General features: G+C 45.0%; 1 protein-coding gene across 1 annotated transcript; it reads right to left on the reverse strand.

Annotated features, from left to right (window-relative positions):
- Positions 1 to 1,988: 1,988 nt before the first annotated feature.
- Positions 1,989 to 26,486, reverse strand: DYNC1LI2 (dynein cytoplasmic 1 light intermediate chain 2). The gene is made up of 13 exons (XM_056862780.1): positions 26,353 to 26,486; positions 21,912 to 21,985; positions 21,081 to 21,197; positions 19,450 to 19,680; positions 12,395 to 12,558; positions 10,431 to 10,524; positions 9,410 to 9,545; positions 8,829 to 8,940; positions 7,572 to 7,631; positions 6,300 to 6,341; positions 5,563 to 5,680; positions 4,920 to 5,036; positions 1,989 to 2,180 (listed from the first exon to the last, which is right to left on the reverse strand). Exons 1-13 carry the CDS (start codon positions 26,481 to 26,483, stop codon positions 2,074 to 2,076), a joined length of 1,503 nt encoding a protein of 500 aa, XP_056718758.1. The 5' UTR covers positions 26,484 to 26,486; the 3' UTR covers positions 1,989 to 2,073.
- Between the last annotated feature and the right edge of the window lie 162 nt (positions 26,487 to 26,648).

A 26,648-nucleotide genomic window follows, 5' to 3' on the forward strand; every position in this document is an offset into this window, starting at 1 on the left:
GAGGCCACGTTCTCCTTGCTCAAATCTCACGTGAACTGAACCATCCCAGCACGAGACACCTTGCTACATGGCTTCCGAGTGGCACAGAAAGAGCCTCTGTGCCAGAATCACTGCAGCTGCAACAACAGAACACCAAAGCTTGGCATCGTGAAGATGGGATGTACATTTCACTGGCCGAGGAGGTTAACAGGGCTACAGTTTTTAACTTGCATCCAACACTTCACATACCATATCCAAAAAGGCAGCAGATCTGTAAACCAGGCTGGCCACAACTTCTCCGTTTGAAAAATCCAGGCAACTGTGGATGTGAGGTTCCAAAACTTATAAAAATGTTTTTAAAAAAAGGGAAAAAAAATAACTGGCACATGTAAACATGCTTTTACGTTAATGCAAGTAAATACCCTTACTTAGCTTTCTACATAGTGTTAGACTTAAAAACACAAGGTGACATGACCTCTTTAAGGAACACAGGGTTTGCAGTTACATCCAGTACTGTGTTAGTGGTCAATCAGTTCGGCAATGTTTAACAATATATATATATATATTTATATAAATATTAGGGGTGTTCTATTCAGAAATAAGATCTTGCATTACACACAAATCCATTATCAATAAAAGTAAACTCTGCATAATTCATACAGTGGGGTACTTTTCCCCCCCTTCAGTATGTCGAATACAAACACGTTTGATAATATAGTGTAAGGTAGTGTTTTCTCCGTCAATTATTCCGTACAGAAAACTCAGTGCCTTTTCAGTAACCGTGGGAATCCTCTATAGAGCCGCTGTTCACAGGGGCTGTGGGCACCGATCCAAACAGCAATGGGGGATAATCATGAGCCTTCCTTCTAGACTGAAAAGGCTACATTGAAGGGGAGACACAGATGTCATGAAGCCATTACACTCTCTATGTTATCGATGGAAACCTACACACACTTCTATTGTTTACTGGAACAAGATACTTGGAAATCTACCAGAAACCACCACAGGTTTTAAAAACCTTAAGGCAGGGATTCAGGGTTTGTTTGTTTTTTAACGTTCTGCAGTTTTAACTATGGGGGGAAAAACCATTCTGTGACACATTGCATTATGGGGAATTGATATGTCACCCATTATTCTTAACAGGTCAGGTGGTTGGTATTCAGAGGTGGGGAAATACACACATACACAAGGCAGAAGCTATCAGAAAAAATAGGGTTTTAAAATTAAACACGACTGTCCAAAATTTTAAAACAATGCCAAACAGAGGCTGTTTGTACTACAGTGCACAAGAGATTCAAGCACCTTTTAAAGACACATCTCACACTGTGCCAGGCACTTGGTCTAAGCAAGATTCTCCCTGTGTCAGCTAAGACAAAAAAGGGCACCCACCTATTTTTTTGAAATGCATCTCCTTGTTAAAACGGAAAAAAAAGCCATTTATATCAAGAAAAAATTCCCATGATGCTCAGTGTTTAAGCCTCAAACACTCTCCAAACGTGAAGGCTTTTTGTTTTGTTTTTAAACAGTGATTATCTGATCAATAATATTCAAACGCAGGATTTGTTAATACTGGTTTCATTCCCTCCGGTCTGTCCAACTTGCTTTTTTGCATCTACGGAGCCAGATCTCGCGTTTCTCCTTTTCAACGCAGCATTTTAAACACTCTTCATCTAACCAACATTCCACTACACCACATTCTCTCCCAGTACGTTGCCAATGGCCAACTCCAGCAAAATTCAGGGAAAGGGGGACTTCGATTCTTCCTTCGTGCCATTTCAACCGGATTTCCACATCTCACGTTTCTGTGCTCTTCCTATAAGAACCACGGCTGCCCCTTGTTCACCACCCCTCCCCCAAAATCAAGAGAACTGCCCTATTGAAACTCTAAAATGGTTATCTTAAAACGGAGGAAATTTATATGCAAATCTTCCTGAATGTGCACTTGATACTGGGACAAGCCAATGAAGGTTAAATTTCATTTCTCCCTGCCCCAAGAAAACTTATAGCATCTGCCACAACAGCAGAGAGCTCCTGGTCTTATCAGATCAATGTACATAGTTATTTGGTCATTTACATATGCAGGTTTAGGCGTTATCAAGCTTCGTTCTCTGTCGGAGACGAGTTGGCCGTTACCATCGAGTCTGGCTTGCGAGTCATTCTATCCAGTTCTTCTTGAACATTCGTCAAAACTGTTTTTTGCCCTAAAAAGGAGTAATAGAGAAGTTAAAAAGGTAAAGGTCCCATGTGCAAGCAACGGGTCATTCTTGACCCATGGGGTGACATCACATCCTGTTTTCTCCTAGACAGGCTATGTTTACGGGGTGGTTTGCCAGTGCCTTCCCCAGTCATCTTCCCTTTACCCCCAGCAAGCTGGGTCCTCATCTGACCGACCTCAGAAGGATGGAAGGCTGAGTCAACCTTGAGCCGACTACTTGAAACCAGCTTGCGTCGGTATCGAACTCAGGTCGTAAGCAGAGCTTGGACTGCAGTACTGCAGCTTACCACTCTGTGCCACGGGGCTCCTAAGAGAGAAGTTACCTACATATAAAAATCACTCCTCCTAATAGGGAATTGGATCTTGTATAACAATGAAGTATACCATCAAGTTGCAACCAGTTCATTGTGACCACATGTATAGAATAGAATCACAGAATCATAGAGCTGGAAGGGACCACCAGGGTCATCTAGTCCAACCCCCTGCACAATGCAGGAAATTCACAAATACCTCCCTCCCCACACACCCAGTGACCCATACTTTATGCCCAGAAGTTGATCAAGGTGCCCTCCCTCTCATAATCTGCCTAAGGTCATAGAATCAGCATTGCTGACAGATGGCCATCTAGCCTCTTCTTAAAAACCTCCAGGGAAGGAGCACTTACCACCTCCCGAGGAAGCCTGTTCCACTGAGGAACCGCTCTAACTTCCTAGTGTCTAGACAGAAACTCTTTTGATTTAATTTCAACCCGTTGGTTCTGGTCCGACCTTCTGGAGCAACAGAAAACAACTCGGCACCATCCTCTATATGACAGCCCTTCAAGTACTTGAACATGGTTCTACCTTATGCAGTTTTCAAAGCAAGATATGAGCAGAGGTGTTCTGCCATTGTCTTCCTTCCTTCCTTCACTTTATTTCTATTCCACCTTTCTCTTCAGTGGACACCCAAAGCAGCTTACGCTGTTCTCCTCCTCCATTTTATCCTCACAACAACCCTGTGAAGTAGGGTAGGCTGAGAATATGACTAGCCCAAGGTCACCCAGCGAGCTTCCATGGCACGAGTGGGAATTTGAACCCAGGTCTTCCAGCTAGTAGTCCAACATTCTTAACCACTACACCACACTGGCTCTCACTACACACAGCAGCCCTTCTTCCTTGATGGTTTCCCATCCAAGCACCAACCCTATCTAGCTTCCAAGCCCTGACAATATTGGGCTAGGCTGATCTATTAGTACCAACAGAACAACAGGCAAGGGTCACCTGTAGACAAACTACAGGTTTCTGCATACTCAAGAGATTCCCCAATATGGACAACAGTTTGGAAGAAAAATAAATCAAAACAGCCTGGAAAAATAAACACAAAATGTTGAGAATAGTTTTGGGAGTGGGGAAGGGAGAAGAAGCTGGACTGCTTGGGCTTATATTACCTTGGAAGGGGAAATTAGGGTTGGGACATGTGCACTTTGACGTGAAACTCCATCTTCTCCCCCTTCCAGAATGTCATATATTTTTAAAGGCTGTGACTACCATGATGTTAAGAGAGTCTTGGGTGATGAATTACTTAGGATCGGAGACCAGTGCTTCTATTCTATCCTTACTGCACTATTCTGCTCCTCCCAGATGTTTTGAGAATGGGGGTGTACATGTGAAGTTTGTGTTGGTGCATGTGTGCCATATTGCATGGGGAGAGGAAATACACCCCCTCAATTGCAGGACTAGAGGTGTAGCTTCTTGCCTTAAATCTCAGCAGTCAATGCAAGTGTGCTATAGAGCTAGAGGTTTATTTATACCCCCCTTTTCTCCCCAACGGTGCCCCAAAACTGGCTCACAACATCATTCTCCTCCCCTCCAAGTTTATCCTCCCAACCGCTACCTTGTGAAGCATGTTAAGCTAAGAGACAGTGACTGGCCAAAGGTCATCCAGCAAGCTTCCATGGCTGAGTGGGGCCTTGAACCTGGGTCTCCCAGATCCTAGTCTGTTTGACACTCTTAATCACTGTACCACAGCAGCTCTCAGGCTGGGGGCTTGTGGGCTACCTATTTAGCCCTGGGAGTCAGCTGTGACACGCTGTGTCACACTGTGACACTATTTCAGGAGAGAACCATTTATCCCCCCTGCGATTCCTCATGCCCTCCAAACACATATATAAAAAGCCGGTTCAAAATGCTCCCACTCTCAGATCTCAGAGTGAACCCCCAAGCTCCCTTCACACTTCCAGCTCCCCATCCAAGAAATGGAAGAAGGGTGGCTTGGCAAGATGAGCTCAAAACACAACACTGATATCGGCCAAACACCTATTAATTTCTAAAACAATTGGGGAGGGGCTGTGGCTCAGTGGTAGAGCCTCTGCTTGGCATGCAGAAGGTCCCAAGTTCACTCCCCGGCATCTCCCGTTAAAGGGACTAGGCAAGTAGGTGATGTGAAAGACCTCTGCCTGAGACCCTGGAGAGCCATGGAAAGGGGCCGTGACTCAGTGGTAGAGCCTCAGCTTGGAATGCAGAAGGTCCCAGGTTCACTCTCCGGCATCTCCAGTTAAAGGGGCCAGGCAAATAGGGGATGTGAAAGACCTCTGCCTGAGACCCTGGAGAGCCGCTGCTTGAGTAGACAATACTGACTTTGATGGACCAAGGGTCTGATTCAGTATAAGGCAGCTGCATGTGTTCATGTGTTCAATTCAAGAAGAAATACATATGAAGAAATGGTGTGTTCGACTTGATGACAGTACCTGATTTTTTGGCTGTACTTTGCACGCCTCCTGCTCCAGGACTCCCAGGAGAGCCGGTCTTTTTACTCAACAGACTGTTGAAGAAGCTGGCCAGGACGCCTTCGCTGGCAGCATTATCTAATCAAGAGAAGAGCAAAAAAGGAGACTTACAATGGCATTCAGACACAAACAGGACACAGCACAAGGAGCAAAGCATTCCCAAACCCCAACAGATCCCTGCCGAGTATCTAAAATAAATATCTGTTATTATTAACTGCGCTATAACTGCCCTGTCAGGAGCCCGGTGGTGCAGACTGGTAAGCTGCAGTACTGCAGTCCAAGCTCTGCTCACGACCTGAGTTCGATCTCGACGGAAGCTGGTTTCAGGTAGCCGGCTCAAGGTTGACTCAGCCTTCCATCCTTCTGAAGTCGGTCAAATGAGTCCCTGGCTTGCTGGGGGTAAAGGGAAGATGACTGGGGAAGGCACTGGCAAACCACCCTGTAAACAACGTCTGCCTAATAAACGTCGGGATGTGACATCACCCCATGGGTCAGGAATGACACGGCGCTTGCACAGGGGACCTTTGCTTTTTAACTGTCCTGTTACCTGAGGGACTCAAAGAGTTCTAGGGAAAGTTAGAATATTGAAAAGTGTAATGCATACTTTTAATAGCTGGATCTGGCTTCTTAACGGATGCTATTGGTGAGGCACTGGGGACAGTGGCAGGACAAGGTCTGCCCTGGGGTCTCGGTGATCCGGAAGGCCCTCTTGCAGGAGATTCCTGTAAAGAAAAAATGAAGAGGGAAGGTAAGTGTTTGATTTTCTTCTCTGCCAAGAAGCAGAAGTCCTCCCTTTGGGGGAAAAAACAAAGTTCAATCAGCTTGCAACGTGTTGCTAATGTGGGGGCTAATGCATTACAGGGGAATGTTACAGTTCGAATTTCAGGGTATTTAAACCAATAATTTGGAGCTTGAATCTGTACTCTCAAAATGGGTTTCCTCCTCCTGCTGGGTGACTTGTTTCCTTCACAATCTTTCCCTTTTTAAGTTTCCAGTTCTCTTTGCTCACGCCACAGTTTGTCTCCTTATTACCTTAAGCTAGCTCCCTGTTTTCACTGTTACAGCAAAGACAGTCAGTTTCAAGCATGCATTTTTCAGGAGAAATCTCTCACATTCAGATTTGAAAATTCAGCTGGTAAAACTACCTACATGCCCTCCCCGCCAGCCCAAGGCCAGAATTTTGCCAAATATCATTAGAAATGACTTTCGCAAACTGCACGCCACGTCCCAAGCAGATTCTAAAAAAGATACACTGGAAAAGGGTTCACTGTTCACTCAAACTCTCAGGAGGCAGCCCTTTATTTTAATCTGGGAGTGGCTTTCTTGTATACGTATACTCACAGAAGCCCTTGTAGGTGTAGCCGGCTGCTTGGCAAGGTAAGACTGAAACAGAAAAGAAACAAAAGAATAACCAAAGATGCTCTTTTGTGAGTTTAACTTCGCCACTGAATACCTCGACAGATTTAGAGAGTTATTACAAAATAGTGTCAGTAGAGGGCACTGAGAAGCGAGATAAAGGGGATTATTTCCCCTAATGGACTGGAAACACGCTATAATCACCAGCAGCAGAAGAAGAGTTGGTTTTTTTATATGCCGACTTTCGCCACCACTTAAGGAAGAATCAAATCAGCTTACAATCACCTTCCCCTCCCCACAACAGACACCCTGTAAGGTAGGTGGGGCTGAGAGAGCTCTAAGAGAGCTGTGACTAGCCTAAAGTCACCCAGCTGGCTTCATGTGGAGAAGTGGGGAAACCAACCTGGTTCACCAGATTAGAGTTTGCCGCTCATGTGGAGGTTTGGGGAATCCCAGTACTGCAGTGAACACATGAAGCTGCCTTCTACTGAATCAGACCCTTGGTCCATCAAAGTCAGTATTGTCTACTCAGACTGCCAGCGGTCAGGTAGAGGTCTTTCACATCACCTACCGGCCTAATCCCTTTAACTGGAGATGCTGGGGATTGAACCTGGGACCTACTGCATGCCAAGCAGATGCTCTACCACTGAGTTACGGCCCTTCCCCAGTGGGCAATGATCTCTCATCAGTACCTATTTTACAGCTTCTTTGGACAAGGACAAGTCCCAGGTTCTTTTCAAAAAGGACGTGCCATTGAATCTGGTACTAAGCCACTTTTAAGCGCACAATGTAAATGTTCACCAGTGTTACACCAGTGTTTTGGTCATGGATCAGCACGCAGGTATATATCTCCAGTCTAACACACGAATTATACCTATGCCCCATTGGGAGGGAATGCTAAACTGGAGGGGCATCCGGGCACGAAGAAGGTGCCCCTTTCCTCCCTTCCTGACTGTCTCAGCAGCTGGGTTCTAGAGCCAAGAGGTCCTCGGCTGAGTTGGATTCAGGCACTGTAGAAGAGAGGCCCACATACTCCCCTCCCTCTGGGATAGCCCCACCCTGTACTTCTGCTAAAGGATTCATTAGTTAATGGGAGGGGAGCATATTCCACTACCCATATATTTTACTTCTGATTATTATTATTTTTAAAACGATTTAACACATATCTGAAACAGTCCAAGGTTTGGAAAAATTCTGAAGTATGGGGAAATTAATGCAAAGGAAAAACTTAATTGAAAGAATTCTGATTTTTCTTACCTGCTGCTTCATAAGAAACACTTGTTCGTCTTCTGCTGCAAGCTCTTTATCATGCACTAACTGAGGAGTGAAAACAGAAAAGTCCTTTTTTTACCAACAGGAAATAGCCAGGAGAGAGGGTGTATACATGTATACACTCACCCATACGCAGTTCAATCCTCTGAGCAGAGACGGTGTAGCAATACAGCCCCAAATGTTCCCTGCAAGGGATCCTATAATGCCCCTATTCTACTCTCGTTCAAATATCAGTATTGTTAACAGTGCACTAATCCAGCAATTCTTACAATTCTTGCCTACTAGAGGGGACTGCTAGGATGTAAAGTGGAGTACCCTTAGAACCACAGTCAACCAGGCAAATTGGAAAAAGCTTAGAAACGCCGTGATTAAAAATAACAGAAGCAATGTTACAAGAGCTCTTAACCACTAGCCTCAACAGGAATTTTACCACTTTAAGAATTTTATTTGTTCTTCAAAAAAACCAAAAAACCCTGTATATATTCTCTGCATACAGCACAGGAAGCAATCTCCCAGAAAAGTTTCTCGAGATGTCGTGCTGTGTGGCAAGGAACTGAACTGCATAACTTTCCAGTGCCTTCCCATTCTACAAAACATGTCTATCAGAGATCAAGAGGCACACTCTTAAAAAAAAATCTGCAGTGGTACCATCTGACTTCAGAGAGCCTGCCTCACAGCATCCCCCAAAGCAACTGTGACAGCGACCCTGGAGGATAAAGTCAATTAGGCCACTTCAGGAAGAAGAGTTGGTTTTTATATGCCGACCCTCTACCACTTAAGGGAGACTCAAACCAGCTTACAACCACCTTCCCTTCCCCTCCCCATAAGACACCCTGTGAGATAGGTGGGGCTGAGAGAGTGTGACTAGCTCAAGGTCACCCAGCTGGCTTCGTGTGTAGGAGCGGGGAAACAAATCCAATTTACCAGATTAGCCTCTGCCGCTCATGTGGAGGAGGAATCAAACCCAGTTCTCTAGATCAGAGTCCACCGCTCCAAACCACCGCTCTTAACCACTACACCTAGCTGGCTCTGAGTGTCAAATGAATGACTTGAGCTCTCAATGTTCACAGCATGGAAGAACTTGGAACAAAAATGCCTCGTAGCAGCAGGGTCAGTTCCGGGTTGCGGGAGACCCTGAGCAGAGAGAAGCCCCGGACCCCAGCAGAGGATGCCGATGCCAGCCCAGCCTAGCAGCCCTAGGTTTTGGGGGGGGGGGGGCAAGTGTTTTAAAGTCTACTGTACCTTTCTTACTGGTGGTTTTACAATGAAGTCTTCATACGCATCTTCAGGTTTCACTGTTGTCAAGTTTTCGTGCAGAATGGCAATTTTCTTTTCATTGTCCCAGCCAGCAGGTCTGGGGAGGGAATAAAATTCAGGTAGATTAATCATTTTAGAGAAGTACAGCTTCAAGTACAGCATCAAGATGCTCAGTATAGGTACAGCATTTTTGAAGTGAACATAAAAACTTAAGAAAAGCCATGCTGGATCAGACCAAGGCCCATCAAGTCCAGCAGCCTGTTCACACAGTGGCCAACCAGGTGTCTCTAGGAAGCCCACAAACAAGACGACTGCAGCAGCACCATCCTGCCTGTGTTCCATAGCACCTAATATATTAGGCATGCTTATCTGATTCTGGACAGAACAGGTATGCATCATGACTAGTATCCATTTTGACTAGTAGCCATGAAAACCCCTCTCCTCCATGAACATGCCCACACCCCTCTTAAAGCCTTCCAAGTTGGCAGCCATCACCACATCCTGGGTGGTGATAAACTAACAAGACAACATTTCAGCACTATGTCTTACCAAGACCTTTCACTTACATGAAAACAGCATCCTTTTCGACCACTAAGGCAGGTGTGGCAAAGTGAAAGCTGTATGTTTTATGTACAATGTACTTATACAACAAATCGAGGTTCTTTTCCTCCTTAACTGATGTATAAATCAAGGCTGCACCATCTATTTATTTATTTTAAGGAAAGCTTCAGGAGCGTGGGTTGAAAATAAACTGGAATTCACCTCTTAATACTACTCAATTTTTAAGAAAGAGCAACGTTTTCACAAATTCAGCACTGGATGCAAGCATGGTGATGAGATGGGACAAGTGTGTGCCACTTTCAAAATTAAATGGAGTAGATATTTCCATACCTAACGAGAGGAAGTTTTGAGCAGGCATGGGGGGAGGTTACAACAAGGAGAAAGCTTGAAAGACACAGAGATTATGGTTTAAAAGCAACACAGGAAAGTTAAATAGCAGACTCAATATCACACTAATACCAGTGGAGGGAAAGGATGTGGGTTCAAATTTCCCATACACAATGAAGTTCACTGGGTGGCCTCTGGCCAATCACAACCTCTCAGCCTAAGCTCTCAGGGTTGTGAGAGTAACCAGAGGCAGAGAGCCACAGAAGGAATTGTGAGAGAGAAAATTAACAAACAGAAGCAGCAATTCCCTAAGTCATTTACAAAACGCACTATGTAACAGGCAGCCAGATCCTACATGCTTACTCTAATGCAAGCCCTACTACTTTCAAAGGGACTTGCTCTTACACACGCCTGCATAGAAGTGCAGCCTCAGTTCCAAAATATGCAGGAAACCCAAGATTCAGAGGGGGTGTGTGTGTGTGGCCCAGGGAAATGCTGGACCTCACTTTTTTCTTCCATACACATTAAGCTACCAACTGAAGAGGAAGTGAAAAATACAGAGACAGAAACAAACAGCCAAGAGTCACCAAAGACCAATGAATGGACCAAAACCTGGGATGACGTGCGAAACTGAACAGAGAAGGTCTCTCAGCTTCCCCACTTTTCAGTTCTGTCACTTTTCAAGCAAGAAAAGGATACACTGCAAGCAGAATCTGCGAATGTGGGACTGAATAAAGTCAAACTGTTCTTCTCTGTAGTCATGTTCCTTTTCTAGTATGCTCATTGCATCACACTGAAAAAGAAGCACAAGAGAAACTTAAGATTTCCAGAAGCCTGATGTAGAAAAGGTGTGTGGAACACATAAAGGGGGGGGGGGAATGCATCAAACCAAACCAATGTTCAAAGCCAGCCTGGTTCGAGGCAATTAAGGAAAAGAATAAACTCCACAAGCCATCAAGAGATACTACAAAGCCAAAGCTGGACAAGCGAGAGATTCTGTTCTTAAAATGTCACACATTCATTTGAATTTCATAGACGTCGCATATTCCTAGACACTTCAGCTTTCAAGAAAACCAGGGGACATTTAATTCACACATCTGCGCTTCAGAACACAACAGTTTTACTTTCAGTTTGCCTCACTTTAAAGAATATACAGAATATAAAGAATATACAGTAGAAATCAAGGTACAGTATACTCTTAAAGAATATACAGTAGAAATCAAGGTACAGTATACTCTGAATTTTATTAGGAAATATTTTTTTGAAAGTTAGATCGGGAATTGGGCACAAGATTGTGTTTCACACTCTCCCTGGACATGCTTGTTAAAATCCAAAGAATTCCACATAACCCTGAGGTGTTAACAGAAACCCTTTTCAATGGAGGATAGCAAAAAGTCTGAGTAGGCACATTACGATCACAAGAAATCCACAGAGACGCTTGACATGTCACTATACGTTAGGTAATAAAACAATTAGAAATTAAGCAGCCCATCACTGTAAGTCAAAAGAGCTAAGTAAACTCTTTCTAAAAAAACTGAAGAATTCCAGCTTTTACATACATTAATAATCAAAAAGTAGAGTGGAAGAAATAACGTTTTGGAAGTTGCTTCCTCCTCCACCACAACAATAATAATGTGCCATCAATGTGCAAGACCTTTTGCAGGTAGATCAGGCCTGGGTTTAGCCCTGGCAGAAATCTTAGGTGATACATTGGACTATATCACTTTATACTGCAACTAGAGCATTCCAGTTTTGAACATCCCCATGCATCTTAAAACTCCCCTGCTAACACAGCAGGAATAAATGTTCTAGCCCCTCTCTCTTGCATGCTTTACAGGTTTTCTATTTACAAGGAGTTTTTTTAACAGAGGGGGAACATTCCAAAATGTGACCCCCCCCCACCTGCGCTCTGAAGTCATACCATTCGTCCTACTATCCCTGACCTCTGTCACTTCAACACAACCTCATCCCTGGGGCACTTGTGGCCCAGGCTTTGGAATTTATCTGGCCTTGCAGCATCTAAGCCGTCCTTTGCAAAGTGCTAGAAGGCAATCCCTGCCCCCAAACAGCTTACAATCTAAAATTCAACACACGAGAGACCAAGGAAGGGCCAGGAGACACAGCAGAGATCATTAAGGGAAGAATGTGTTTTCATTTATGATAATACATTCTTAGACTTAGCTGTAGTAAGAATGGAAACTCAAGGACTGTTAATAGTAGCGTCACAGACCCCACATAAACCTGGAGTCCCTCCCCTCCCTAGCAAAAAAGTCTACTCCAGTGCACTAAAAAACACACACATGCATGCACACACACCCTGGCGATCAAGCTCATCTTCATACAAACAACTATCACAGGATTCTTGTAGGTTATCCGGGCTGTGTAACCGTGGTCTTGGTATTTTCTTTCCTGATGTTTCTCCAGCAGCTGTGGCAGGCATCTTCAGAGGAGTAACACTGAAGGACAGTGTCAGGAAAGAAAATACCAAGACCACGGTTACACAGCCCGGATAACCTACAAGAACCAAGGAACTCTGACCGTGAAAGCCTTCGACAATATTTTTAACTATCACAGGAATTCCAAGGTTGTGGGTCAGCACGTTGTCCCCAAGTGGTAAAGCAACATTTTCATGCATGCACACACACCCTGGCGATCAAGCTCACCTTCGTACAAACAACTATCACAGGAATTCCAAGGTTGTGGGTCAGCACGTTGTCCCCAAGTGGTAAAGCAACATTTTCATCATCTTGGCCCGACGGGCCTCTTCTCTGTGGTGATCCCTGATAGCCTTCCTCAGGCTCCATGTACTCCTGAAATGCCTTCACAACTATGGAAGCAAAAGGATACAACAAAATTGCTTAGAATGATGAACCAACCTTTCAGATTAGAGGACGAAAGATTCACACCTAGAGCCTAAAATTATAAATGACAATATTATTTAGCCAGATAATGAAAGGCAAACAATCACCACACTCATGGGAAGATGCAAGAATCGTGGTGATTTTAAAAACTGGTAAGCAAATGGATCAATTAGATTCTTATCGAACAGCAGCGTTATTAAATCAAGATGCGAAGTTATTCACTGCAGTCCTTGCATCTCGAATGACCCAATACGTAGAATACTGAATGCTATTTACATTAGCAAAAAGAAAGATTTCTGGTCAAGAGCGTTTTACAGTTTATAGAAATAACAGGAACTAAAACCATATGGTGGTAGAAAGTACCATCAAGTTGCACTCAACTTATGACAATTCCATTGGCTTTCAAAGCAAGAGACAACCAGAGGTGGTTTGCCATTGCCTGCCTCTACATAGCAACTCCCCAAACTCCCTGGTGGTTTCCCATACAAGTACTAACCAAGGCCAGCCTTGCTTAGCTTTCAAGATCTTATGAGATCTGGCTAGCTGAGACCATCCAGGTCAAGGCATAAGAACATAAGAAAAGCCCTGCTGGATCAGACCAAGGCCCATCAAGACCAGCAGTCTGTCCACAAGGTGGCCAACCAGGTCCAGCCCACAAACAAGACAACAGCAGCAGCATTGTCCTGCACGTGTTCCACAGCACCTAAAACGCAGCTTCCATTAAACACTCAAATCCTCGTGTCAGGCTTGGAGCCTCCATCCAGAGAACCCAAAGGCAGAAGCAATAACGGTGGGGAGACCATGCGTTGGGAACTGCCCCATGTTGCTGCTGCTGTTTTCCCTCTTCCATGATCCTTAAGACAGCCAAGTCTAACAGATGCCAGCCCAAACCAGTAGAGAGGGCGAGCCAAATGGGTACCTCATGACTGCGCTCCCTGGAGCTATATTTACCCTCTTTAACAGTGGAAACTGAACAGGACACAGCTGAAAGCTTGGAGGAGAACACTATTCGAGGGCCAGGCCTCTACAAAACATCCAGTGACAGAGGGCACATGTACAGGGCAGGAGACTGAGCCAAGGACCGGTACCCATCCCTGCCCTGCAGCTAGAAGATACACTGCAGCTCAGTGTGGGGCAGAACGCAGGCCGAAGGCAAAACTTTCCCGTGGGTTAAACCCTCCTAAGTGCCAGCTCGACCCTCTAGGCTTTCAACTATGCATGACCGAAGCGGTCAGAAGCTCACAGGAATATCTCTGCCCCTCCTATGAGAGATTGTTCTGACAGTCCCCCTCCCGCACTAGAATTAGCAAAGAATATAGGTCCGGGATTTGTTCAGAGAATGTATCTGCTTCATTTCTAGTCCACGTTTCTCCCAGCGACTCAAGGGAGATTACTAAATGTAAAACAAAGCAATCAGGCAATATAAGGCACCCAGCACACAGTGGAAGACTAGGATTACCAAATTAGAAAACGATGCAAACAAAAAACAAAACAAAACACCAGCAAAGGATGTGGCTAGTTTAAAACATCCGAGAGCCCACCTCTCTCTTACTGGGAATCGTATAAATATTGATGCAAAGAGATACTGTCCATAAATACAGGCCGCCAAAGTCATCTGCCTCTTACAACTGCAAACTGATTTTTTTAGCCTGGAAGAGTACATAGTACACTGTCATTAAGCTTTCTGCTGAGTACCAAGGAGCTACCTGTAGTAAGCAAATACAGCTCCAAGGGTGCTCTGTATATGCACCCATATTACAGGAAACTGAATTTTACACCAGATACACAGCTACAAAGAATCACAGAGTTGGAAGGGACCACCAGAGTCATCTAGTCCAACTCCCTGCATAATGCAGGAAATTCACAACTATCTCCCCCCACACCCCCAGTGACCCCTTCTCCATGCCCAGAAGAAAGCCAAGGTGCCCTCCCTCTCTGGATCTGCCTAAGGTCATAGAATTAGCTTTGCTGACAGATGGCCATCTAGCCTCTGCTTAAAAACCTCCAGGGAAGGAGATCCCACCACCTCTCGAGGAAGCCTGTTCCACTGAGGAACCGCTCCGTTAGAAAATTATTCCTAATATCTAGACGGAAATTCTTTTGATTTAATTTCAACCCGTTTCTTCTGGTCCGAACCTTCTGGGGCCACAGAAAACAACTCGGCACCATCCTCTACATGACAGACCTTCAAGCACTTGAAGATGGTTATCATATCCCCTCTAAACATTATCTAAACGAAGCACACATTAAAATTTCCAACACTGGAAACTAGTAGTTCTTAGCAATAATTCTACAGCTTCCTCATAAACTCCCCTCCAAAGACATCTGCTGAGGATTAATCAACGGTTTCCCAAGATCTCCCCCTAGCCGTGGCTGCAGCCCAAAGCTAAGGCTAACTAAACAAGGCTTGTCATGAAGGCAGGAGTCTGAAGGGCTGTTTTGACCCCCACTAATGATGAATTTCACTGCTGTCTCAACTATATCAGCAGCTAGGGAAACATGGAACGTGTAAATTGTTCCATCCCCGAATTGCAGAAACCCTTTTGACGTTTAAAAGGATGCTACTGAAAGGAGTCTCCTAGAGACAGCAACCGCATGCGGCCCCCCTTCCCCCACCTCCAAAGGCTTCTCTTTAGGTAAACTTTTATCGTGTTCATGTAAGAAGCTGCTGGGGCTCACACAACGAAACCTTCTGTGCGGGAAAGCACAGCCCTTAACAGCCCCTGCGATGTTCTGCTCTCCTGGCGTTTTCAACCATCTACATCCAGCTCCCATTTTGACACACACACAAACACCATGAGAACTGCATGAAATGTTTCGACTCTGCAATCGCAGAAATGGGAAGCTTACTTTGCCCAAGCCCAGAGGCAGGCGTTTAGTTTTCCCTGCAACAGGCACCGGCTCATGGTTTCTCTCACAAGACAAGTATGGGATGACGCAATCCCCCCTCCCCCAAACAGAAACAAGACTTCTCGGGAGAAGAAAGGAAGCTTTCTTACCAACTGAATGGGACATTCTTTTTTGTGGGTATGATTAAGGCGCATGATATAGCTCTGGAAGTCATCGAGTATTTAGCCCTAACTTTAAAATGAGCCCAAGGTGTTCAAAGCCAACAGGCAACCCTTGCTGGATTGGATTTCTTGACAAAGAGGGAAGTGTCAAGCGGCAGGAAGAGAAAGAAGTGATTTTTCCAGTTGTGCTCACCACACAAAAGCAATGCTTTTTGAGGACAGCTGCAGCAAAGAGACCGTCTGCTCCCAGAGATAAGCACAGCCCTCTGCAACTGAAGAGCATGAAGATACCAGGACCCCTAACGGGGGTATGCAATTATTATTTATTATTTCAACTTTCTACCCCGCTCTCCCCAGCCAAGGCCGGGCTCAGAGCAGCTTTCAAAGGAGTACAACATCCCAATTAAATAGATAAAAACCTTTAAAAACCTTAAAACAATATTTAAAATAGTGCTATAAAACAGCCATAGGAAACAGAAATGTCCTAAATCATCTAGGCGCCTTTGAGGTGTAACATAAAGCTACATCCTGGCGAGCAGATGGATAAGATCCCAAGTTGGATAAAGGGAAAAACTAATTGCAGTGGAGGTTAGGGAGGCCAGCATTTATATATAAGTGAACCATAGCTGGCCTCAACCATAGGCCTGGCAGAATAGCTCTGCTTACAGGCCCTGGGGAACTCTCCAAGGTCCCGCAGGGCCATGGTCTCATTAGAGAGGCTATTCCACCAGGCAGGGGCCAGGGCTGAAAAAGCCCTGGACCTGGCAGAGGCCAGTAAGACACTCCTCAGGCCAGGGACCACCAAAACGTTGGTATCAGATGAACAAAGAGTCCTCTGGGGAACATACCAGGAGAGAGTAGGAACTGCCATGTCCGCAACTGAATTGCCATTTATTAATGTGAAGCTGTCTTATACTGAGTCAGACCATCGGTCTATCAAGGCCAGTGTTGTCTACTCAGACCGGCAGCAACTCTCCAGTTTCAGGCAGAGGTCTTTCATATCACCTGCTACCTGGTCCTTTCAACTGGAGACGCTGGTATTGAACCTGGGACCGCCCGCATTCAAAGCAGATGCTCTTATCACTGAGCCTCGGCTCCTCCCCACATATTTCCCACACACACAAACTCTGGATAGGCAGTTTCCTGCCAACGGGGTTCAGTTTGCTGTATCGTGTGCAAAAATCTGTGGATTTTTAAAATGCCTCTTCAATTACTTCACGTGACAGCTGACCGTGCCGCTTTCTGAGAGATTGTATGTCGAAGAACACCTACTGGCAATCAGCTGATGACTTTTAAGTCTATTTCCACTCACTGTTTTTAAAGCAAGTAATATGCCCAACATTCTGCAAGCACGCATACTTGCTGCTCACAAAGGAGGTATTGGTTACTCGAAAATGCTGTCACTAAGAGATCAGGTGTCCCCGAAAACTCTGGCCCCACCTTCCTTCGGTTTCTCTGCAAGGCCTCCCACTGACAGAATAACCCCCTTGCCTCCATCAACACTAAGTACACAACCGGCTAGGGTGTCCCACATATTTGCTCAATTCAAACAGTGCTATTATTTGTTTTCAGTGTTGCCTGAACTGTAACTCAAACGTATATTACCATCCGTTTTTAAACATGATTTGTGTATTGATGGGTTTGTTCTCCGGACTCTTTTTATGGAGGAAAGACTGGCACACAAATACTTAAAAGTCAAACAGAATAAGAGGCTTGCTCCAATGAAGCGCAAGAAGCACTGAGAAGCAAGTCATCATGTGCTCTAAAAGCATTTAGCGCAGGAACAATAGTCATGCAGATTAGCATTGGATTTCACACATTATCACTTCAGGATACAATGGTTCCATATTAACATACCACACCCTCATTAGCACATTATCTTGATACTTACAGGACAATGATTAGCATGTTAACTTGGGATTGGGGGGAGGGTTGTAATATAAAGATTGAAAAATGTTCTCAGTGGTTTTTTTTTGTTAAGGATAAAACTGAAGGAAGAGCTTCTTAGAAGAAATCAAGAGACACCAGAAATACATTTTCATTTTCGAGGGTCCCCACAACTTGCCCAGCCTCGGCCGACAGCCTGAAGACACTTTATAAAGTGGCCACCAAGAAAGCCCCAGTGAACCTAGTCTTGTGATAGCAGCTACACTGAAATGGCTCATGTGGTCACAGTAGCAAGTCAGACAGCAAGGGACTGAGTATGCACACATGGGCCGCAGAATGAAGAGGATAACGTCTTCCATGTACAGACCACTTTAGGACGGCTCTAACCACAAACAATACGCAAATGAGCCTTTGGCAAAAAAAAAAAAAAAACCAGAATGTCAAACACAAACTCTGCAATGGCTGGTCTTTTGCCAAGGATCTCTTAAGATTCATTTCAGCTTCTGAAGACTTTTGCAAGCTAAGTAACAATTAGTCCAGGCCCTCAGAGGCCTTCAGGTGCTGCATTCAATGGCTATTACTTTTCACTTCGAGAACAAGTCTGTGATGCCCTCCGGCAACACACTGTTTCCTGACACGTGCAGCTTGGCTTAATCCTGGCTTATGGGCAACAAAACAAAACAAATGGAAGGCATGCGACAATTAACAATGGCTGGCGTCAAACCAAAACATCCTCAATTCCTGAGACACCAAGAAATTCCCAAACTCCTTCTCGTAACAACCAAAGAGTCTCTCATTAAATCGAAAAGAAGCCAGGGTGTCTTGCTCCCCAGATAAAGTTTATTTGCATTAACCTGAACACCAATCTGTACTGTCTCACAGTTTCTATATGTTTAAGTTCTCAAGCCTCTTGCTACAAGAATAAGGAGGAGATCTTGGTGTGTGTTTTTTTAAGAGCAAAGATTCTCAGGATGCCAAATTCTGCATTAAGTGTCAGATTCCACAAATCAGTTGCCCAATGAAGCCCTCGGTTCCTTAATTTATACACCACCCATCTCCACAACAGGGACCCGAAGCAGCTTACGTTGTTCTCCTCTCCTGCATTTTATTCTCAGACAACCCTGTGAGGGTGTGACTGGCACAAGGTCGCCCTACAAGCTTCCATGGCAGAGTGGGGATTCGAACCTGGCTCTCCCAGATCTAGTCCAACAATCCCACCACTACACCATTCTGGCTCATAATCTGTACCTCCAGCCATAATGTTAGTCTCACCAGGAATATTAATTCTGTTTACATTACAGACTTGCTTGAGTTTCTAATGTAAACTAATGTAAATAAGTTATCTAGCCAGCAAACAAGCATCAGCAAAAACCACAAGAGAACTATCGGACTAGAAGAAGTTGGTTTTTATATACCGACTTTCTCTACCACTTAAGGGAGACTCAAACTGGCTTGCAATCACCTTCCCCTCCCGACAACAGACACCCTGTGAGGCAGGTGGAGCTGAGAGAGCTCTAAGAGAGCTATGATTAGCCCAAGGTCACCCAGCTGGCTTCATGTGGAGGAATGGGGAACCAAATCCGGTTTTCCAGATTAGAGCCCACTGCTCCAAACCACCGCTCTTAACCACCACACCACGCTGGCTCTACTCTATTGGCTTAAGTCTGAAAAAAAGTTATCCCCGCAATAACGAGAGGCTATTATGTCTAATCGGTTCATATATAGACTATATTGGGAAAGTACCCTTCCTCATTTGTTTTAGCGATCTTCTATTAAGGGAGCACATTCGGTTTTATTCTGATTGCATTTCCTGGACAAACTGGTCTATTTTATCAAGACTTTTCCAATTTTCTTGATTCCTCCCAGGCACAATTACACACAGATCGCAAGGAAGGCTTTCGCTAGCAGCTGTCACAGAAAGTTGCACTTGTACAACAATTCCAACACCACCTTACTTACACTGCTGCTCCATGTCTCTCATCTCTTCAGGGGGGATTTTCAGCTTATCAATGTGCTCACGCAAGACGCTGGCCCATTTTTGTAAAGATTCCATAATAGTCCATGGTCTCGACATGTCCGCCACAAAGATTACCAGGGTCTCTTGCAGCGATTCCGGCAAAACAGCAAACTTTAAGAGCCCTTTGTGGTACAAGTCCCCGTCAAGAATCCAGACATTACAGCGGGTTTGATCTGAAAAACCAAAGAGGAATATCTTCATATCAGCAGATCCTTTCCCACCTGCTTGCTACCTTCGTGTTCAGCAAAACAAAACCAGTAACTTCTTATGTTCCACATGGGTTACAATTAATACTCATGGCTTTTAAACTCAAGAAAACAGGAATGCATTTATAAAAGCTGTATAACAAGCAACAAATCGTTCCAGCCGACTTTATGTCTGTGGGCAACATTTCGGCCTGATTTGGTCCAGAGATTAACACAGAATTGAGAACAAGAACGGAGTTCTCTTTCAACTGAGTGGACCATGAATTCATTTTTTATTCAAACACAAGGGGCAAGCAGCCTTCTTTATTGGAACAATCCACATTTATAATCCAATATGCTCCATGTTTTGCAGGGGGGAGAGAAAAGAATATTGAGGGGGAGGACAACAAACTATACTGGAAACTAATGTAAATAAGTTATCTAGCCAGCAAACAAGCATCAGCAAAAACCACAAGAGAACCATCAGACTAGAAGAAGAAGAGATGGTTTTTATATGCCGACTTTCTCTACCACTTAAGGAAAAATCAAACTGGCTTACAATCACCTTCCCCTCCTCTCCCCAGAACAGACAGGTGGGGCTGAGAGAGCTCTAAGAGAGCTGTGACTAGCCCAAGGTCACCCAGCTGGCTTCATGTGCAGGAGTGGGAAACCAAACCCAGTTCTCCAGATTAGAGTCCACCGATCCAAACCACCATTTTTAACCACTGCACCATGCTGGCACTACTCTATTGGTGCTAACATCCCTGTTTAAATCCCCCTTCAAACTGGAAAGCTTGGTGAGGTCAGCCACTACCTGTTGGCCTACTCCGTCTTACCAGAATGTAGTGAGATGATGATAGGAGATGGGAACCCTACAAACTTCACCCTGACCGCCGGGCAGAGTGGGGGAGGGACAGACAACAGAGGTGAGAGCAACATATGTGTTAGTGACATGTAGTTATCGAGGGAAACAAGGACAAGGTGAAGATCAGTCAGTCTACACTCTCCATCTTGCCAATTGCATCCGTGTGTCTGTACGCAGGAAAAGGACCGATCCAAGTGGGCCTGCAAGTCATACTTGGGAGTAAGCCCCACTGAACGCAACTGGGCATACTTCCAGTTAAACCATGCACAGGTTCAGAAAGCATAACATGTGCGTAAGAGCCAGTGTGATCAAGAGCCATATCCCTACTGGCCCATAAATCTCACTGGGTGAACGTGGGCCCCCTCTTAAATGGGAATTAAATGGAAAGAGGCAAACCTCGTATCAGTTGCTTAAAGAAAAGGCAGCACGAAAACAGGGTAGACTTCAGCAGCATCAATGAAACTGGCCAGGAAGGCCTGCTTAATTGCGACAAATGTAATGCAGATAAAGGCATATTCTTTACCATCTCGGTCCTCATCATGAATGTTCAGGTAAAGGTATTCCAGCCCTCTTCCTTTCTTGCCATGCTCTGCTCCTTGTATTTTAGTCATTAGTGTTGTTTTGCCCGAGCCGTCATCACCTGCCAATAAGTTTGCAGGACAAAATAATCATCATCAGAAAGCCAACCTCTGGCATTCAGTCTTTGAACTGAGAATTTAAGCAATCTTCTGCAAATGCCGGAAGAAGCATCGAATTTGTTCTGTCATTTTTAAAGGGCAGTGGAATAAAGCAGAAGCCACATTAAAAATAATCTCTGAGTCACAATTTTCAACGTCACAACCAACGTTACTCAGCTACAAAGTAAAACTAATCTCTCATTTTACTCCACAAAAAAAAGTCGTGCTAGCTTTTTAAAAAAAATAATTATGTTGAATGATTTTCATTCAACTTAGTTTTTAAAACAGTTTAGGGGCACACAACTTTATGGAAATAAATTAGGTCTAAGGTATAAGTTATCAAAACACAAGCTTGGGTAGTAGGATTTTAAGCACATCTATAATGGGCTTCTAGCAAATTAAGTGGCTCTTTTTCTTTTACCACTTAAAATAAAAAGGAAAGCTTTTATTTATTTTTTCAATTTCCAACCCGCCCTCCGCAGCCAAAACCAGGCTCAGGGCAGGTAACAACACTAAAATCCATACATCGGACAGTATAAATATCAATAAAACATTTCAACAATAAAACACTATGGTTACAGTCATTTAAAATTATTAAAACCCAGAAGAAAACCACCCCAAGATCTTAGCATTCCTACAAAACCAAAGCTCTCTCCCTACTACTCACTAATACTTACCAAAAACAAGAATATTTTTCCCAGAGGGTAATTTAGACCTCGATCGAGTAGAAACTTCACTTAGTATTGAAAGCCTGCATGAAAAAAAATTTCTTATTAACCTGTCTGAGACATAAAGTGTAATGGTGAAACAAAGCAATATTAAAATGCTTCTCTGTGCTAAAGGAATTTACATACAGCCATTTGAGCAATCTTTGACTTTAAGTGGAGTTAACCTCTTAACATTCAGTGTTTATTGAAATATTATTAAAATTATTAAAAATAATTTGGTTTACAATGACATCCAAATATGAACGTATTAATGCCGAAACTCCTGCTATCGAACTGAAAGTGGATGACCTGAGTTAAAAACATAGCATTTTAATGTACAAGAATGAACTAGGGGGACAAATAGACTATTAAGATACCAGATCATATTTTAATGGACTGACAAGTCAACACAGGTGTGAGGAGAGCTGAGGACACACCCACTCATATACCTCAGCAGGATCTACCACTGGCCCCACCCTCTTATACTCCAATTTTATGCCCTGTAACTATCTGTGGCTCGGATGTCAAGCTCTGAATATATACGACTCTCCTAACCAAACAAGAACAATATTTACTTTTAATCTCATGAAGTAACACCGCACTGCCCAACAGCTACCAGCTCCTTCTGCAAAGTCTTCGGCACTCGAGCCTTCAAGGCAAGTGAGGTTGCCTAGTGTCTCTGCATGTCTACAGAGAGCCAAATAGAAATCCACTGCTTTTACTGCCCTCCCTACCTTCCACTTCTCTAAGCAGCTGCAATCCCATAGCACAAAAGGCAGGAGAACCTACATGATATGAAGCTCCCAATTAGATAGCAAAATTTAATTGCAAGGAAATCTGTTTTTGCAGGAAATGCTTACCATGCAAATGTTTAAGAACTATGAATTACAATACTGGAAACTTTATTTAAATCAGTGCATCCTATTCTTGGCTTGCTATGGTTAGAAGTGCTACCATGGCTGGAACAGTGCCAGCGTGTTGCATTTTATTGTTAATAAAAATAGCTTTAATTCGGTATATTTCAAAAGTTTATGCAGCACTGAAATGACATTCTATCATAAGGGAAGGTGTTTTTGGAAACCTGATCCTCCATGAAATTCTGCTTCTGTGAGGAAAGATGAGTTTCTTCTGCATTACTTTGCTGAAATTGCACTAGTACACTTTTAAAGCTATTAGCCTGTTGTCCTGGCAGGATAGACATCTAGCCTAATGCTTAAAAATAAGTTACTGGAAACCAAGAAATACATTCATTAAAATCCAGCATTTGATTTGCAACATCACACTGTACCACCTTGGTAAATGGGTAAGAACTATATCTTACAGTTTTTTTAAGGTTCTTCCAGAAAAACAAGAATATCCACCCATCTAACGACACCAGAATTCTGCATTCAGAAGCAAGAAAGTCATGATTTGCAGCAAAGATTTAGGATCCGTACACAAACTCAAATATCACCGGTGAGAAGGAAAATCCAAAGAGTATTTGTTTTTATCGGTCAGATATATCCTTTCCCAGGAGGCAGTCAGGGGAGTAGTACCACCCCCTGGCCCATAACAGTAAAATTTCCCCCAGAGATAACCAGGCCAGAAGCAGTGGCTTCAGATTCCTTCCCCCAATAAGGGAGGTAATGCCAAAGAAGAAAAAGCACCAGTGTTGACTGGTGCATACAAGCGCTTCCCTGCTTACCACAGATGGGGTGTGAGCATGTTCAATCCTGGGAACAGCCTTCCGCACCTCAATCTATAATTATTGCAGGAAACAAATATGTAGCCTTAAAGCTCACGGCAGAAGTTTGACCACAGGCACAAATATTATGTAAGTGATGAGAACTGCAAACAAGAGTAGCACTGAAGGGATGTGGTGATGGCTGCCAACTTGGAAGGCTTTAAGAGGGGAGTGGACACGTTCATGAAGGAGAGGGGCATTCATGGCTGTTAGTAAAAATGGTTACTAGTCATGATGCATACCTATTCTCTCCAGGATCAGAGGAGCATGCCTATTATATTAGGTGCTGTGGAACACGGGCAGGATAGTGCTGCTGCAGTCGTCTTGTTTGTGGGCTTCCTAGAGGCACCTGGTTGGCCACTGTGTGAACAGGCTGCTGGACTTGATGGGCCTTGGTCTGATCCAGCATGGCCTCTTATGTTCTTAAGGGATAACCCAAGCAGGGTCAAAACTGCTGTGGTGCAAGGTCAGAATCAATCCCCCCTGCCACTCCATCCCATCTCGTGATGCAAGGGGGAGGGAACCCAGAACAGATCAGGAGCAAGGAATGCTATGCCAAATAACTCACTGAACATCAATCGATTTAAAGCACATTTCTACTAGCACGCTACTCTTGCTTTTGCAATGGGATACAGCTCCTCAGATCTATTCACATCGGTGTTTCCATCGTAGAACAGCATTCCTGACAAAGTCAAGAGAGAGGATAAGGACAGGTGCCTCAGATTTCACACAGGCATACTATTGCTGGGCAGAATGGTAACAGCAGAAATTTTGCCTGCAGCTGAACATTTGATTGAACTAAACAGAGAAGTATGACCAGAGGAAATGCTATTGAATTTTTTTACACTCAAAAGAACCACATACATCGCATCCTAGTTTCCCACACCATCATCATATGAAACTCTCAGGCACTCACAATTGATCAATTTTCTGCTGACAATCCTATTTTTTTGCTCTCATCATCTACCGCAGAAATCACATATGATCCCATAGGAAGCTGTTTTCTGCCAAGTCAGACTAGCATGGTTGATACTATCCATTCTGACTGGCAGCAGCTTACCCAGGGTTTCGGTAAGGACCTTAGTAAAGGTCTTTCCCATCACTGCTACCTGATTATTTTAACTGGACATTGAACAAGAACCTTCTACATGCAAAGTGGATGCTCTACCACTGAGCCATGGCCTTTCCCTAAAACAGAAAGCTGCCTTCTACTGAATCTGACCACATGCCTATCAAGATCAGTCCTGCCTACTTTGACTGACTGGCAGTGCCTCTCAAGTGGAGGTCTTTCACATGACCTACTCCCTAATTCTTATAACTGAAGATGCCAGGGATTGTACCTGGGACCTTCTGCATGCAAAGCAAGTGCTTTACCCTGCATCTATACTGCCGTTTGCTGAGTCAGACTATCAGCCTATTAAGGACAGTACTGCTTACTTAGAGTGGCAATGACTGTTCAAGGCCTCAGGTAGAGTTCTTTCACAAATCATCATCTACCTGAGTCTGAGACCTTCAGCAATGCAAAGCAGGCATTCTACCACCGAACCACAACCCCCCTCCCCCAATCCTTCTATTTCATTTTCAAAACCTGTAGCTGCTGCACAGATTAAGGTTATGCATTTAGTATTTATTATGCATACCCCTCTCCCTCAAACAGGCTCAGGGCGCTGTATACAGTTGTGTGTGTTTGTGTGTAAAGTGCCTTCAAGTTGCAGCTGACTTATGGCGACCCCTTATGGGTTTTCAAGGCAAGAGACTAACAGAGGTGGTTTGCCAGTGCCTTCCTCTGCACAGCAACCCTGGACTTCCTCGGTGGTCTCCCATCCAAATACTAACCAGGGCTGACCCTGCTTAGCTTCTGAGATCTGACGAGATCAGGCTAGCCTGGGCCATCCAGGTCAGGGCTGTATACAGTTATCGCTTCATTCTAGTCTAATGATTCCGTGCAGGAGTTTGGTTGTGAGAGCAGGTATGAGCCAAGGTCTCACAGTGAACTTTACAGACAGCGTGGGGATTTGAACCTGGGTCGCCCAGATCCTACTCCTAACACTATAGGCGCAATCCGAAGTAGATCTGCTCAGAGGTAAAAGTCGCCGTCCCCCACCCCATGAGACTCCCAGGAACGGATCCTCCGGACTGCAACGACACTGGCTCTCAAATCAAGAGCACCACATCTCGAAAGCGAAGGGCTCTGGAGAAGAGGGGAGACGGGAATGAGCGCTTCCTGTGATACCCCGGGATCCAATTCGGGGGACTCCAGCAATGTCTCCATGAAAGGGAAGGAGGGAAAAGAAAGGGATGCTCGTTCTTGGGCAGGGTGGGTCCCTTCCCCATGCGGCTCCCTGGCTTCTGTGTGCGTCTCTCGCACATGCAACGCGTGCATCTGTGCGGGGGGGGGGGAGAGAGATGAAAGGAGCAGAGGATCCCTCCATCCCACGCCTGTCAGGGCCTTGTTCCTATTCCACAACTGCACCAAAAGCTCTTCCGAAGGCGGAAGGCGGCCGAGCCCGGATCTCCATCCCCGGGCCAGGGCATACCCAGGAGGCCAAGGGGGTGTCTCTTCTCCTGTTCTTCTCCCTCCATCCTCCAACAATGGCCGGTCCCACCGCCCCCCCCCCCTTAAGAGGCAGGGGAGCCGGGGCTCCGCGTCCGCAAGGGCGCGCAGGAGCCCCCGCCGCCGTCCCTCACCAGAGGCTCTGGCCTTCTTCCTCCTCGCTGAGGAACTCGCCCGGCGCGGGCGCGTCCGGCCCCAGCAGCTTCTTCTCCGCCAGCACCGGCGCCATCTTGCCAACAGCCGCCGCCACAAAGAGTGACCTCATCCGCCCAGGCCCCACCAAAAGGACCCCGCCTTTCCCCCACCGGCGCGGCCGAGGACCTCGCTCGCCCTTGGCGGTGCCGGGTGGCAGCCTCTCGACTCTAGGCCCTGCTGCTCTATCCGAAACCCATCCGCCTCCTCGCGCCCAATCCGGAGGCCGTTTCGGTCG

This window comes from Euleptes europaea, chromosome 17 (genome assembly GCF_029931775.1).
Source record: "Euleptes europaea isolate rEulEur1 chromosome 17, rEulEur1.hap1, whole genome shotgun sequence".
Taxonomy (NCBI): domain Eukaryota; kingdom Metazoa; phylum Chordata; class Lepidosauria; order Squamata; family Sphaerodactylidae; genus Euleptes; species Euleptes europaea.

What these genes read in the sequence shown, in the direction of transcription:
- DYNC1LI2 (XM_056862780.1), bottom strand. Translation starts at nt 26,483, where the DNA reads ATGAGGTCACTCTTTGTGGCGGCGGCTGTTGGCAAGATGGCGCCGGTG. An exon ending in TAAAACCACCAGTAAGAAAG is followed by an intron (nt 7,632 to 8,828) that starts GTACAGTAGACT and finishes TTCACTCCTCAG; the next exon opens with TTAGTGCATGATAAAGAGCT. An exon ending in GCCAGATCCAGCTATTAAAA is followed by an intron (nt 5,037 to 5,562) that starts GTATGCATTACA and finishes TCTCTTGATTAG; the next exon opens with ATAATGCTGCCAGCGAAGGC.